Source organism: Acomys minous (genome assembly GCF_964271855.1).
Source record: "Acomys minous genome assembly, chromosome: 14".
Taxonomy (NCBI): Eukaryota; Metazoa; Chordata; class Mammalia; order Rodentia; family Muridae; genus Acomys; species Acomys minous.
Window position 1 is genome coordinate 17,565,943 of NC_140496.1, and position 15,914 is coordinate 17,581,856.

The 15,914-nt window shown below is 48.2% G+C and overlaps 1 protein-coding gene across 1 annotated transcript in view; it reads right to left on the reverse strand.

Moving 5' to 3' along the window:
* Positions 1-15,914, reverse strand: part of VAC14 (VAC14 component of PIKFYVE complex) — a 107,717-nt gene that overhangs the window by 73,591 nt on the left and 18,212 nt on the right. Inside the window, exons 8-10 of the mRNA XM_084756664.1 lie at positions 15,776-15,910; positions 15,239-15,391; positions 3,751-3,814 (exon numbers count right to left, since the gene is read on the reverse strand). Of these exons, the coding sequence (XP_084612790.1) occupies positions 3,751-3,814; positions 15,239-15,391; positions 15,776-15,910 (352 nt within the window). The remainder of the gene's footprint in view (positions 1-3,750; positions 3,815-15,238; positions 15,392-15,775; positions 15,911-15,914) is intronic.

Genomic DNA, 15,914 nt, shown 5'->3' on the forward strand with positions numbered 1-15,914 from the left:
CATCCTACAACGCCCAAGTACAGGGCACTGTTGCAGCTTAAAGCACAGACTTGCCCAACTGCGCATCCGCTGTCACCAACACAACCAGTCAACGGTTCTCTCTGGAAGGCTACACTGTATTTTTATAGTGTTTAGCTTTTTGTGCTACTCATGTTACAGCAGTAATCAAATTGGACAAAAGGTAACTCTAAAGATAGAGCTTATGAATTTAATGTTGCCTTTCTAAAACACCAGGTCATTACATATTCTTTTTAATCAATAGTCACTCAAAGTTGGGCAACACCAACTTCTAGACTTTTCTGCTGGTTGTGGTACAAGGCAGCCAATCCTAAATGGTCACTGATGACAATATGGCTCTTGGCAAGGCCCTAGTTGTCAGAGGAGGACTGCACAGTGACACCTGTCCAAAAACCTGACAAATGTGTCAAGAGTCCAATGTAAAACCTTTCTGTAACTATAACTCTTCAAAAGCAATCCATTGAGCTAAATGCTGGTGATCTGAAGCCAGCTGGGCTTAGCTTGGATTTTCACCCACTACTAATTAACTGGGTGGCTTCCAGCAGAACTTAACCTCTCTGTTCCATCTCCTTTTTTCTTTTCTTTTCTTTCTTTCTTTCTTTCTTTCTTTTTTTTTGGAGACAGGGTTTCTCTGTGTAGCCTTGGCTGTCCTGGACTTGCTTTGATGACCAGGCTGGCCTCGAACTCACAGAGATGCACCTGCCTCTGCCTCTGGAGTGCTAGGATTAAAGGCGTGTGCCACCACGCCTGGCCCATCTCCTCTTCTTGATGGTGGGGATAAGAAGGTTCTTGTGATAACCAGGGTAGCTAAGTGTGACCAAGTGTGTGCTGTCTGCCAGGCACTGTTCCAAGCTTTTCACATACTCATTTACATCCATTCCTCTATGGGGTCAGGGCTGTCATCGCCCCACAGTTCACACACATGGCAGGCAGGATGTGACCCGGGCCCCTTCCTGTACAGAGGAAGGGATGTGCCTGGTAGGCAGACAGGCAGTAGTGGTGAAACCCTCCCTCTGCTGCTGTCTTGCTTTCCACCACATTTCCTCCAGGCTGCTGTCTTTTCTTTCCACCTCTCCTCAGGGAGGCCTGTCTCCAGCTTCCCACAAACCTCTAGCACTGCGACACTAGGGATTAGCCCCCTCTGACTGGTGCTACTTGACTGTCTACCGACTCAGACAGAGAGATGTCACCTAAGCCTGGGCCCCGGACAGGGAGAGGAGGTATTTTGTGGTCTTTGGATGCTTTGGACTCCCTGTACCCAGCCTGATCCCTGACTGGCTATGGATTCAGAATTTTGTGCGGATGTGTATTTTCCTAGGGAAAGGCTCCACAGCTTTCATTAGACTCCCTCGAGGCTGATGGCCAGGAGCAGTCTTCCCTCTAGCCACTGCTCTTAGCTGGCCACTGGGTAGTGCTCTGGGTAAACAATACATCTAGAAAGTGGGAGGGCAGGTTGTTTGGTGTCACCCTGAATGATGCCATCTGTGCAAGCTCAGTGGCCCTGGAGGGAGCGGGCCAGAGGCTCTGAGCGTCTGGCCTGTTCTCACAACTCCTGTAGCTGTTCCTTCCAAGCATGGGCAGGGCCTCAGGCCATGATGCTGCCACAAGACGATCTTCCTACACCAGTGTAACATTTGGGATAAGCCTCTTGTGTTCTGTTTCCCTGTGTGTGTTTTCAAAAGGTTGGATTCAGCACTGGCTCTTGAATGACAGGTCTCAACCATACCTGGTTCCGGCTAGCTGGTCTGTGACCCGAACGCTAGAACTGAAGTCTCTGTAAGCTCACCCAGCTGAGCCTAAGCTTCCAAGTGGCAAGCGAGGTGGTAGGGGGTCGTGCCACCTCTTCAGCCCATCAGTCATGCGCTGTCTCTGCTTCCTCCTTTATTCCATGGTTACTCCCTGAAGTGTGACAGCTTCTGCAGTCCAGATTACAGTGCCAAGTGTGTGACAGTCTTTGGCTACAAGTGGGAGTTCACTAATCCTGTCACTGACCCAGCCATTCCTACAGACGCTCCCGGCTTCCAAAGCTTCTGTGTCCAGCACTGAGACCTCCATAGAATTCACACACCCCTGGCACCTCTGTCTATACCTCCCACCCTCCAAAAGCCGGTGTTCGTGCTAGCGCCCTCCTCCCTGAGGCAGAGTCTAGAGAGCCTCAGTCACACCTGTTCTTCCTTTCAGTCCAGCTTAGGAATGTGCCAGGACACCTTGGTTAGTGTAGCTAAACACCTAGAGGCTTCCTTCCTTGTTCTTCTCATTTGTTCTATCCTGTCCATTAGCAAAGCTGCTGAGCCTACTTTTCAAACCATCCCCCACCCTCCCAGCTTCTCAGTATAAGTTGCTGTCCCTTCTCCCCAGCCACCCTGAGCCTCTCCTAAATCCGTTCTGTTTACAGTAGCCTATTTCCTCAACCTTCTTCATACCTAAAATTGCTATAATGGTGCTGTCAGCCCTGGGACTAGATACCAGCAAAATGTCAACGGTCTGACATCAGGTGAGCACAGAGCCTGGCTGTGGGAGCATGTTCACCAGCCATAGTGGCTTATCTCCCTAACCCTCTGTGGAGCAACCACCTCCTCTATAGTTCTGCTATCTTCTAGAAACTTACTGGCTACGTCATTGTCTCTCGTCAGGGTCACATTTATGGACTGACTCTTTTTTTCCTTATTGGTTTTTTGAGACAGGGTTTCTCTGTGTAACAGCCCAGACTGTTCTGGACTCCCTTTGTAGACCAGGCTGGCCTTGAACTCACAGAGAGGCATCTGCCTCTGCCTCCCGAGTGCTGGGATTAAAGGCATGTGCCACCACCATCCAGCTATGGCCTGATTCTTTACCTCAGAATCTGTGGGGATGAGGCTAGGCAGGTGCTCTAGAAACGGATGACAAGCAAGTGAAAGTGAGTGGGTGAGAGGCACTTAGTCTCCTGGTGCTCACCTGAGAGGCAGCCTGGGGCACACAGGTATGTGTGCTTAGAAAAGACCCTTGGGGTTTTAGGGGCAGCAGTACACTAAACATGAACTAGAAGGAGATCCTGAGGGTTTGAGAAGAGCTTCCTGGAGTGTAGAGGACATTTTCTCCTCAAACGACTGGCTCCCCATGCCCAGGTCAATGTTAGGTTCAGAGGAAATCACTGTGGGAGAATTGCCATCCACTCTAGGCGCAGGTGCTAATACTTCAAAAAACCAGCTTCAGCAGGTAGGTTGGCAGACTCAGCCCAGGACAGAACCATGCCAGTTCTCTCCCTAGGGAACGCCATCACCCCTACAGGAGCAGGTTGGCTAGGCAGGGGATGACTTTGCTCCCTGGCCTGCACTGCCCCCCGGTGGAAGCCTGTGCTACGACAGCCATTCTGGGAAAAAGTATTAAGTTCGTGCCTGGATCTACTAGAGCCACTCTCCTGACCACTGTGCCCTTCCTCTTCCCCATGCCTTCCTGCCTCACCTTGAATAAGGAAAAAAACGCCGGGTGAAGGCACCTGCAGCCTCACAGCCATCACCATACATGCTGGGCTTCTAGAATGTGCATTTATTGACCAGCGGCTCCCAATCTTCCCCAAAGGCTACCTGTGTGGAGGAACTGCGTGGAGAGGGCTCCTGTAGGCTCCTTCAGGTTTCCTCAAGTGCGTCCTCTGTGTAACAGGTTCTCCCCACACAGTGGCCTCAGATAGTTTTCCTTGCTGCAATCTCTTGTACTCAGAAAGATCTAGACACTGGCTTTTCACAAACCCCTTACCTGGCTGAGGTGAAGACATTTATGCCACTTCCGAAGCTGGAGTCACAGGAATCACCTGGACCTCCTGTGTGAAAAAGAGGAACAAGGTGACACTGAAGTCTGCCTGTCCATCTGTAGAAACCAGACTCTGTCTCTCCTCCTCAGCACCCACTCCTCCATGTAGGCTCCTGAAAAGGATGCCAAGGACCCAGTGCCTCTGTAGTCCCCAGGGCTCAGGTGACAACAACCAGGCATGGGAATCTCACAAGCTGGGGACACTCATGCTGAATACAACTGTAGCATTTCAGAAAGGCCTGCAGGCCCAAGGGCAGTGGCTGTACATGACTTAGATTATTCAGTATCTTAGCCAGCAGGGAATGCAGATCAAGGTCACAATGAGATACTACTTCAGACCCATCAAGAGGGCTAAAGTAAAAAAAACGAAGAAGATGGAAGTGTTGGCAAGGGTGTGGGGGAGCAGAAACTCTTATGCATTGCTGGCAGAAATGTAAAATGGTGTTGCCACTTTGTATGACAGTTTCGCAGAAGTTAAGCACAGGTGGCCCAGCAATCTTGCTTCAAGAGTTCCACCCGAGAGCAACAGAAACCTGCATCCTACGGAAGCTGCATTTTATGCCAGTGCAGCCACCTACCATAGACAAAGGTTGGCATCAGCCTACATGTCTGTGCATGGATAAACACACTGAAATGTTACTCAGTGATAAAGAGGAGCAGGATACAGAATGGATGAACTCTAAAGACTAAGTCAGAGATATCAACTCCAAAAGACAACACAGTAAGATTCCATTTATAGGAAATATACAGAACAGGGAAGGCTGGACGCAGAAAGTAGATTAGAGGTTACCTAGGGCTTGAGGATCTGGGGGGAGTGGAGTGGGTAAGGGCTTTTTAGGTCACTGAAGACGTTCTAAGATTGCTTGTCATGATTATACAACTTGATGAATAAACAAGAGTTGCTAAAGAGGACACCTTTCAGCTGGGTATGTAACAGAGCATCAATAAAAGGGCTACAAGTAAACATGATTCTGGGAACCAACTGTGCCCTTGCACTTTGCACAAGTCCCTCAGCACGGGGCCAACTCAAAGCCTTTCCTATGCTTAGCTTTCTGCTGCAGGACCCAAACAGAACAGGAGTGAGAGAATTCCAACCTTCTTCTTTTGGCACTTAAGTTACCCAAAGAGCCAAGACATCATGCATGTGGAGGCTGCCGTGGGGCTCCCTTCTAACCCCAGTACTTGCCAGGTACTTGTTAGATCTTAGAGCATCAAGGACAGGAGGAGGGGTCAGCATTGTGAGGTGCTCAGATAGAGGCTCAGTAGCACCAGTCAGTACTGACCAAAGCAGCCCCAACAGGATGCGCTGTGGACCAAGGGCTTCTGAAGTACCCTCCTACAGCGCCTAACTTCAGGCCAATCTTCATGAATGCTACAGATTGGAGGTGATTCAGAAGACAGCAGTTAAGTGTAGTTTTGACTCAAAGGGACCGGAGGGGACAACTGGGGACTATCTGGCCAGGTGCAAAGTGGAGTTAGCAGTGTCCTGACAGAGTTCCAGGCAGCTCAGAGATTGACATATTCTTTTATTCTTTTTCTGTACACCTAAAGTTGTTTTTTTTAAAGTCATTTTCTTTTCTCCCCGAAACAGGGCTTGTGTAGCTATTGCTGTCAGGGATCTCCCTTTGTAGACCAGGCTGGCCTTGAATTCACAGACACACCTGTCTCTGCCTCCCTGGTGCTGGGATTAAACTTAGGGAAATATATAGACTGTAGACAAGACCAGTCTAGATGAGAAACTGAGGATAAAAGGCATTCTATGAGGCTCTCTAAATCAGAAAGTGTCTGAAGCCTGGGATTTTTCCAGACACAGATACATGCACACGCGCGCACACACACACACAGACAGACACACACACAGACAGACAGACAGAAAGACAGACAGACAGACACACACACACAGAAGTTGTTTGCCATAGTTTCTGCTGCTGCTTCTCAGTCAGGCCTGAGTTCAAAATTTCTTGCAAGGATGCATGGTGAGAATTTCTCAGCCAGGGTAACAGGCAAACATCATAAGGAAAAAAACCCGAAAGGCTAATTGAAATCGGAACCTGATGTTAAACAGCTGCTGGGAGAAGACATTTACAGTGCACGTCACTGTCAGAAGTAACACTAACACAGGAAACAGCCCTTCAAGTTGAGGGAAAAGTCAGGCTGGGATGGACTGGCCTAACATGAATGAAGCCATGGGTTTGGTCTCTGTTGCACACACATATGTGTGTACACACACACACACACACACACACACACACACACACACACACAAACTATGAAGAAGAAAAAAGTTAATGAGAAGGTAAAAGTCCCTGACACAGCAATCTATTCATTGCTATAACAAATGCTTACAGAGCTGTTAGGGTGCATGAGGAAACTTTTAAACAGCCAACAGATGTTGGCTCACTTACTGTAACAAGCTTACAGTGCCAGGACTGTCATTACTCTCATCATAGAGGTGAAGAAAGGGAGGCAAGGTCACACAGCTGCATAGCAGGGGCCAGAGGCCAGACCCAGGGCTCTGTTTCACTGTGTAGCATTTTGAAAAGGGGAAGCTGCAAGTGTGGCCAGGAAGTGTAGGAACTGTATGACTGCAGAGTTAGAAGTTTCCTTTCACATACCAGGGTGGTGAACAGTTAAGAGATGACTCATATTCCCATGGGGAGGAGGGGAGACTGAGGCTTCTCCATGCTGGAGTTATTTACGTCAAACATTATGGAGCCATAGGTTTTTATTGTGAGACTGTGTTTCTTTTGTTCTGACTTTTTAAAGACAAAGTCTCATGTAGCCCAGGCTGGCCTCAAACTATGTAGGGAGGATGACCTTTAATTCCTGGTCCTCCTGCCTCCACAGCCCACGTGTTAGGAGTACAGGTACAGCATCACCCAGCTGTTCTGTTACAGATGGTGACTACCATTGTTCCTACTGTTGTTCGAATGTTTCCAGCCTTGACTGCAAGGGTTTCTCTGTGTAGCCCTGGCTGTCCTGGACTCGCTTTGCAGATGAGGCTGGCCTCAAACTCACAGAGATCCACCTGGCTCTGCCTCCATGAGTGCTGGGATTATAGGTGTGCGCACTATGCCTGGCTCAGCGTTGACTACTACTTCTCCTACTTCTTTAAAAAAAATTATCTTTATTTTATACACTGATGTCCTGTCTGCATGTGTGTCTGTGTAGGGTGTCAGATCTCCAGGAACTAGAGTCACAGACAGTTGTGAGCTGCCATGTGGGTGCTGGGAATTGAACCTGGGCCCTTTGCAAGAGCAGCCAGCGCTCTTATCCTCTGAGCCATTTCTCCAGCCTTGACTTCTTAAAAAATTTAAAGTTTACAAATAAAATATTTTCTAAAAATTACAAATCAAGTCTTTAGCCTATTCCAGAAATAGCCTGTGGTCCTTCTTCCTCCCTGGTAAAGGGGATTTTTATTTCTGTGTTAAGTAAGAGGCCCACACTGCCACCTGTCTTCTCTAGTCACACAAGTGGAGGAGGGAAGGCTGTGGCAGCAGGCAAGGCCAGGCCTGTTGTGCTAGTCACCCATGTATGCCATGGTGCAAAGGGCAGCCTGACCCACAGCCAGGGTCCATATCCCTGGAGGCTACCCTCCTCATCTCACAGGAAGGAACCCACACATCTGTAGATGAAATGTTATGACACCAAGCATGAATCTCAAATCCCCTCAGCTGGCATCCCTGTTTCCATTCAGCCATCTCTCCATCTGGGTTTAATCCCTAATAACACAGGCAGACATACACACACGGACACAGACACACACGGACACAGACACACAAACACACACAACTTGGCAGGAATGATGTTGTCCCCCTGCAACCCCAGCACTTGAGAGGCTGGCACAGGAGGATGCAGAGTTGAACACAAGCTTGGGTGACACAGCAAGGCCATGTCTCAAGAAGACAAACAGAAGAAGGGGTACCAGGGCAGACACACGTGGACACTCACCATGAAGCAAATGTCACAGGAATCTCTATTATAGGCCAGCTCCACCAACAGATGCTAGGATGCTATAGCCACTTCCTGGGGAAATGGTTTGTGGGGAAAACAAAACCTTCGTTTAATCTCTAGTATCTTCCCCAATATAATTTTTTTTACATATGCATGTGTGTGTGCAGGTGGGGGCCAGATGCTGATGTCAGGTGTCTTTCTTTTCATCTTCTGTACTGAGACAGGCCTGCTGCAGAAGCTGGTGCCTGCTGATTAGACAAGTCCAGCTAGCCAGCTTGGTCTGGGACCCTGCTTCTCTGTCCCCATGAGTGAGGTGTGCCTCAGTGTCTGCCTGGCTTTTAGTAAGTCCTGGGGATCCAAACTCTAGACCTCAGGCTTTACCTACTGAGCCACCTCTCTAGCTCTGATCCAGTTTCTTAAACCATGTATTTCAAGGGAGGAAAGAAGACAGACAGTAATTTACCAACATTCAGTCAAGTGCACTGCATGGAGTTTGCTCCTGACTTGAAGTGGGAAAAAACAAACAAACAAACAAACAAAAAACCCAAAAACAACAATGCCTCCAAAAAGCCAAGGCCAAACCAAACACTCAACTAAAAACCCAAATAAAACCAGTTGTAAATCCATGGGGCAACATGAGCCCTCAGTGGATATGGATCACCTTAGGGCAGTGGCTCTCACCCTTCCTAACCCTAACCCTTTAATGCAGGTCCCCATGTTGTGGTGGCCCCTAAACATAAAATCATTTTCACTGCTACTTCATAACTGTAATTTTGCTACTGTTATGAATGTAACATAAATATCTGATGTGGAACCCCAAGGGGTCGCAACCTGCATTTGTGTGTGTATGTGTGTGTGTGTCTGTGTCTGTCTGTCTGTCGTATGATGACCAGATGGTGGCAACCTTTATAAAAGGAGCTTTCATCTTTAAGAAAAACGCATCTCCAGATAAAACAGGATGGTGTGAGGCATGTTTCAGACTCATCCAGGCAGGACTGGATGGGGAGACTGGAGCTACAAGACCAGCCAGAGGTGAGTGCTCAAGCTCAAGTAAACCAGTCTTCACTTACTGTGTTTAAGCATTTCCCCCAGGCTCTTTACAAACACCTTTATTTATTTATTTTTTAATTTTTAATTTTTACAAACACCTTTGAGTCTCCTAACCACCTCTGGGTCAAGCTTTATTATCACCATGTGACAAACAGGGCCACTGAGACAAAGAGAGGTTAAGTAGCTGCCCTGAGTCAGTAGGTCTGAGGTAAGCCATAGTGAGTAGCTACCAGACTCTACAGGCAAGCTGCCTGGGTCAAGCTCTCCCACTAGGTTTTAATGACAAAGAAGAATGGGTCCACAATTGAGGGAGGAATGCAGGTGGCTTTTGGGGCAGGGAAAAGGCAGGGAAATGGCTCTGAAAGGGACACAGCCTGTACCAGGCTGACTGCTGGCCTTCAGCACTTTGCACTACTTTGTCCAGCTGGGCCAAAGCTCTGAGTGCAGCACCACTGCCCCCCACAGTCCCAACCAAGCCAGAGGCCAAGGCAAGAGAATCGTGGCAGCACAGCAGCTTCAGGACAGACTGTATGGCGCAGCAAGAACCTATCTTAAAACCCAAATAACCTAACAAACAGCCGCAAGAAAGTTCAGTCTTGTTCACACCTCCTGTCAGCCCATGTCACATTTCTCTGCCCTCCACTTTCAGATAAATCATTAAAAGGATTTTAATCCTCCCTGCACCTCCTTTCCCCTTCCCTCTCAGAACTTGCTCCCACATGTCTGCCGCCCCCATGCTGTGAAGCTCAGCACCCTAGTTTTTCAGCGTGTACAGCTCTCCACAGTCACTCCCCTGCTGCCTTCCCTTGCTTCTCTTCTTCCCATCTCCTTGGCTGTCTCCTCTACTTTGTGCCAGTCTCCATGATGGTGTGGTCAGGCTCTCGGTGTTCCTCCTCTGTCTCTGACACCCAGCCCCTTGGCATTCTCTCTCAATGTATTATTAGTTATATTTCTTGCCAAGTTACAAATATACTTGGCAAGATGTGAGTATATGAATATACAAGTTACAAAATGCTTGGCAGAAGCAACCTAAGAGATGATGGATCTAATTTATAGTTTCAGAGGATTTCAGCTGTGGTGGAGAAGGCATGGAGGTCAGAGGGCCTCAGCCCGTGTTCACATGAACTGGAAAGTGGCTGGCAACATTGTGAAGAGACCCTAAGTTTAGCTAGGCCTTAACTCTCAAAAGCCCACCTTCCTGGGAACCAAGTAGTCATCACCCTGTGGGGGTCATTCTAGATTCAAACCATGTAACAAGTAGCCTCTAGACAGTCATAACCAATGGTCCCCCATCTGATCTCCAGGGGAGTGCACATCACCTAGTTAAAGTTATGATTCTGTCTAAAAGGCATCACAATCTAGTACATTCTAAATTTCCTCACCTTCTCACAAAAAACTCCTCCCTGCCCCTCCACGGCTCAGTGGACAGGGACTCTACGCTTCTGGTCACGAGACTCCTTTCTCTGAATCTATGCGCTGACCCCATCTGCATCAGTGAAGGATTTCTTTGCTCTGTGGTGGCCACTCCCTCCAAAGGACTATTACCACCTGGCCTAGAGATAAACCTTAGTATACGTCTGTTAGATAATTCCTAAGGCTAAATTATTAAACATGTAAGGCTCATGACATACGCTGTCAAACACCTACTAGGGTATCTAATATCTTCACTGTTTGCCTCGCAAGAAAGCAAGGTGTCTGGTGCCAGCTCTGTTCTCATCCTCAGCCTTAAGGCTTCCCAAGGTCCCAGGATACAGCCTGTGACTCCTGGTTTCTCTTACAGGAAAAGTCCTATTTATCTCTGGAGGCCAGCATCATGATCGTGGGAACAGAAACCGGCATTCTGCAGCAAATGTGGTCTCAAAAGCCTTACAAGTTTACGAATTTATCCTTAGGAAGTAATTACAGATGTTTGTAAGATTTTTCTGCATGAAAGTTCTCCTTAGCAAGGATTACAGGATTAAGATGGAATTAGAAGTAGCTAAGTGATTCAGATAGATTGGTTAAATAGATTAGAGCATTATCTATCTGATGTAATGATACAAGGTCAGTACATTAATAGGGAAACACAGCTTAATAAATTAGGAGATTATAAACTACATTTCCAAAGACAAAAGACATCTGAATTACCAGTCCAGAGACAGACTTTATTAATATATCTAATTATACACTGCTGGCTAAAAGGGAAAGCAAGTATATGTTGTGATTTTAAAAAGTTAGCAGAAACAGCCCTAATATCCACACAATGGAAGAAATAGCCCTAATAGCTACTCACACAGTGGAATATTGCTCATCCATATAAAGAAATGAGATACTAATGTATGCTAACAACATGGGGGAACCTTGACATGCAAAGTGAAAGAAGCGGATATGATTGGGCACATGCTGCACGACTCTGTTCACAACAGGCACAACCACAGGGCTGGGGGCAGCGCAGGGCTGGGGAGGGCATGAGTTTCTCACTGGAGGATGATGAAAATGTTCTGGAACTAGATGGTATTGATAGTTGTACTACTTTGTGAATACATTAAAACAATTAAGTTGTACACTTTAAAATAATGTCAACTAGAAAACAAATTAGTCTAGACTAGTGCTGACTAACATGGAAAAATGTGTAATACTGGTGAAAAAATTCAAGCTGTGAATCACTATTTCTCAGGATCCCATTTGTGTGTGTGTGTATGTACGTATGTAAACAAAACACAAAGGCACAAGTGGAATATTCATACATTAAAAAGCAGAACAAGGCACTAAGGAACAAGCCAACACTAGAGTTAGCAGTGGTGACTCCTAGGTGATGCTACAGTAAGTGCATTCTTCAGGGAACATATGCTTCCTTTATAATCAGAAGTTTAGAAACATGCTGTTTCAAGACCTCTGGGAAGCTGAGCCTGCCTGCGGCCTGTGCTCCCTCCCCCGGGTTCAGTCCCCTGCAATCACTCCCTGGTGTCACTGTAATCCTCGAGCTGTTGCTGTCCTTATGGGCTGATTTGCCTGTACTTGCAGCGCCCAGAGATGGTGCTGACAAATCCTGCCAGAGTCAGCTTTGCAAACAGGTGGGTTTTACTACATGCAGAGCAGAGCTGCCACCAGCGCTCTCCTGGAGAGCCTCTCTACAGACTTCCTTCTCATTTCTCACTTCCTTGTTTAGAAACCAAAGAGGAGAAACATGGCCCAGCTGGGGTCTTGCTATGGGAACACACAACCATGTTCTCCCTCACAGTGGTTCTGAGTGCCTTAACTTCCTCATGCTGCAAAGGTGGCATTACTACAACAATTCTGTGGTTTGGTTTCAATACAGTTTAGAAAACTATACAGAACTCCCCCAACAGGCTTTCCAGTAAGTGGTTTTGGCCACTGTAGGCTGATGTGTCCTAAACGTATTCAAATGCATTTTTGACTCACAGTACTTTCAGCCAGTGGGTTTGTGGGTTGCCAGTTGATCACAACCTCGTTTAAGTCAAGGAGCGACCTCGTTAAAACAATACTGTGGTACCTGTTGTGAAGAGCATCTGTCATACAAACAAAAATCTATTTTGAGACTCACAGCCACCCTACAAATAAAATAACAAAATAACCCCATTCAACAAGTCAGGAAACTAAGCTCTGGAAAGGCCAAGTGTGGGAGCCAGGGAGACTGAGCTCGAGGACAGGCTGAACAGCTGCTTAAGGGCACAAGATGCCAGAAACCAGACACCCAAGACAACCAGGGGATGCTGGGTACAGTGTGGTCCGGCCAGGCGCGTTGAGTGCAAGGACTCAGAATCAGGGAAAGGACTTTGCGTTGCTTTTCCCTAAAACGGCAGGGGCGATGGGGAGCTGCAGGTAGGCAGGGCTTGGGGCAGCGGATACGAAGGAGGGTTGGCCTGACTGGAGGCTCTGGAGTTTGAATACAAGCACACATAGAAAGAGGCCAGCCCAAGGGTATGCCACAAGGAGCACACTGTTGTGGTTCGTAGGTATGTGGAGCATGCTATTGTGGCACATGTGAGGAGCATGCTGTTGTGGTGCATGTGAGGAGCACGCTGTTGTGGCGCATGTGAGGAGCACGCTGTTGTGGTGCATGTGAGGAGCACGCTGTTGTGGTGCATGTGAGGAGCACGCTGTTGTGGCACATGTGAGGAGCACGCTGTTGTGGTGCATGTGAGGAGCACGCTGTTGTGGTGCATGTGAGGAGCACGCTGTTGTGGTGCATGTGAGGGGCACGCTGTTGTGGCGCATGTGAGGAGCACGCTGTTGTGGTGCATGTGAGGAGCACGCTGTTGTGGCACATGTGAGGAGCACGCTGTTGTGGTGCATGTGAGGAGCACGCTGTTGTGGCGCATGTGAGGAGCACGCTGTTGTGGTGCATGTGAGGGGCACGCTGTTGTGGTGCACGTGAGGAGCATGCTGTTGTGGTGCATGTGAGGAGCATGCTGTTGTGGCGCATGTGAGTAGCACGCTGTTGTGGCGCATGTGAGGAACATGCTGCATCTCCACCAGCTGAGCACGCAAGGGAGACTAAAAGAGGAAGGCTAGGCAGGAGGTGCCTGTGGCAGCCACGTGGTCTTGGGCAGAACAGCAGGAACAGATCATGAATACGGAAGAATGGGACAAGCTTGACCATTTCCTGGCTGGATCATCTGTCAGAGGGCTTGCTAGAACTGTCTTGGGCATCCTGGAAAGGCTGTGATTAGTTACAAGCTGAGCAAAGCTGAGAATAAATATAAAGCTGTCAAATGAGATGCTCCCATTTCTAGAAACTACATAAAGTGTGCTGTTCATCTCTTACAACGCTGTTTATGAGGTAGTAAAATCCAGGCCAAGCTGCTGAAATGTACCCGGGTTTAGGGTACTGTTCTCCCGAGCAGAAATCTACGTGAAGGTGGCTTTGAGGACACAGTTAAAAGAATAAAGATGCTGCACTGGCTTGGAATCAAACCCAGGCCTTCCACATGGCAGGCGAGAACTCTACCACTGAACCACCAATGCTCCAGCTCACAGGGAGCTTTTTAGCTGCTGCCCATAGGACAGATCAGCAGCTTTCCAGAGTGCTTACTGCTGCCACAGAAACAGAAAGGGAGGGACAGGGCTGTCAAGTCCTCACACATACTAACTGGAATACAATTCATACCACAAAATTCTGCTTAGCACAACTTTGCCATTTAAAGTAGGTTAACTACATAACTGGGTGGTTCTAAATGCAATCACAAAGCTGTACGACCCCTGCCCCACTTAATTCTAGGTTATGTATTTCCGCCAAGGCCTGCCCTGGACAGTCTCAGGACCAGTTCCCCTCAGCACAGGCAAGCACTATTCTACTTGCTGACAGGGATTCAGAGACACAAACTTTCATGTCAAGTTAAAGCCAAAAGGAAGCCTAGCAAAAACAAGCAAGGAAAGTTACCCAACTTGAAAAAACAAGATGTGGGATTGACACATCATTTTAACTATGCATATGTTAAAAATGTAAAAGATATGCCCCAAATCTGACACTGCTCATCGTCGGCACAGGCAATCCTGCTGCTTCGTGATTTTTCCCTTCTGTACAAAATTTCTAAAATGAGAACCATAAAACAAAAAGAAAAGCAAAAACAAAAAGCACAAGTTCACAAACTGTCTATCACTGAGACGCCTAGCTCCTCCTAGAAAGACAGCTTCTCCTGTGCAAGGCCTTTCTAACTTACCTAAGTCTCTCTTTCCGGGAGCTGGCAAAGTTTTCAAGTGGCTGCACTAGCCCGATTACCAGGTCTCCCTTGTGGCAAGTGAGAATTCTACCACTGAGGCGCCAGCGCTCCAGCTGCGTGTTGTTACTCGGCCCTGGGACCTGGCGTGAGGCCGCCTGCTAGTCCAGCAAGGAGTTATCCAGCACATGCTATGGCTATGGATGTAGGTTCCAGACCCCACTCTGTCACTCTTAGACATCTGCCCAGGATGTGCATCCACTTACTTTCTGACTAAGTGAGAAGGAGGATGTCCCTCCAGAGATGGTCAGAGACACGAGGATGGAGGAGATAAGAGCAGCAGGGCTTTAGAGACAAACCTTCTCCAATCAGAATAGAAAACAGTGTCCTTTATTTTTACAAACAACAAGGAAACAACGTCAAAAAGCGTTTGAAGAACTAACTGTTCAGAGGCAATGACCTGCGCAGTAGAAATCTCCAGTACTTAATAAGCTAGCACTTTCCTGACCCAGCCTCCCTGAGAATGGCTAGGGCAGAGAGGGCCAGATGCTGAGAATCAAATGAACTGTGCAACCTGGTACTCTTGCCATGTTCCCAACAATGACTTGATGGTGGCTGAACCCAGGAGGAGATCAGGGTCAATACATGATGGCCTTTGAAGTGGCAGGGGTGAAACGCATGGGCTCTGGGGGCAGCTGTCAGAGCCTGCAGGAGGGGCTCTGTCTCCCCAGCAGCAGATGAGGACTTTGACATCTGTCACAGTTACTCACCACTGGCTGTCCCCTCCTGCTTTGGCAGGGAGTCCTCAGGGTTGGGTTCTGTCTGCCTCTGCGCTGCTGGCTTTGGCTCATCTGGCTCGTCATCCTCTGGGGTGACCAGCTTCATCAGGCTCTGGTTACACACGTTGGCCACCTCCTTGATGCCTGTCGGCTGATGTAAGGACAACACTGTGCAAAGGCCTCTTAAGGCTGAGCTGCCAGGCTCCTTGGTCATGGCTCAGACCTCCCTAAGGCCCACTCTTGCCACACGCACCCTTGTGAGATAGTCCTCTTTCTTTTCATAGGTGGCCCCTCCTTCACTGGGACATTTCCCATCCAAGGTACAGACTCTTGGTACACGAGATTGCCGCTCCACATCTGGAAGTCAGCAGGTGAGGACTGGGGACAGCCAGCTTGAGACTTGTGTCCCTGGCCTTCCTAACCCGCATTTAGCTCCATCTCCTGCTGCCTCTGAGTGAAGGAGCCGACAGGAACTCCTACCCACTCACGGTCCCTCTACTTCAGTTTCCACTCCTGAGTGAAGGATACTTTTCTTGCGGTCATCATAGGCCAAGCAGGGCAGGACAGCAGTCAGGATACCCGAGGAGTAGGGCAGCATCACCCGGCCTGCCAGCTGGATGAACTCCCGCATCCAGCACATGGCCGTCAGCTGAATCAGGTCATCTGG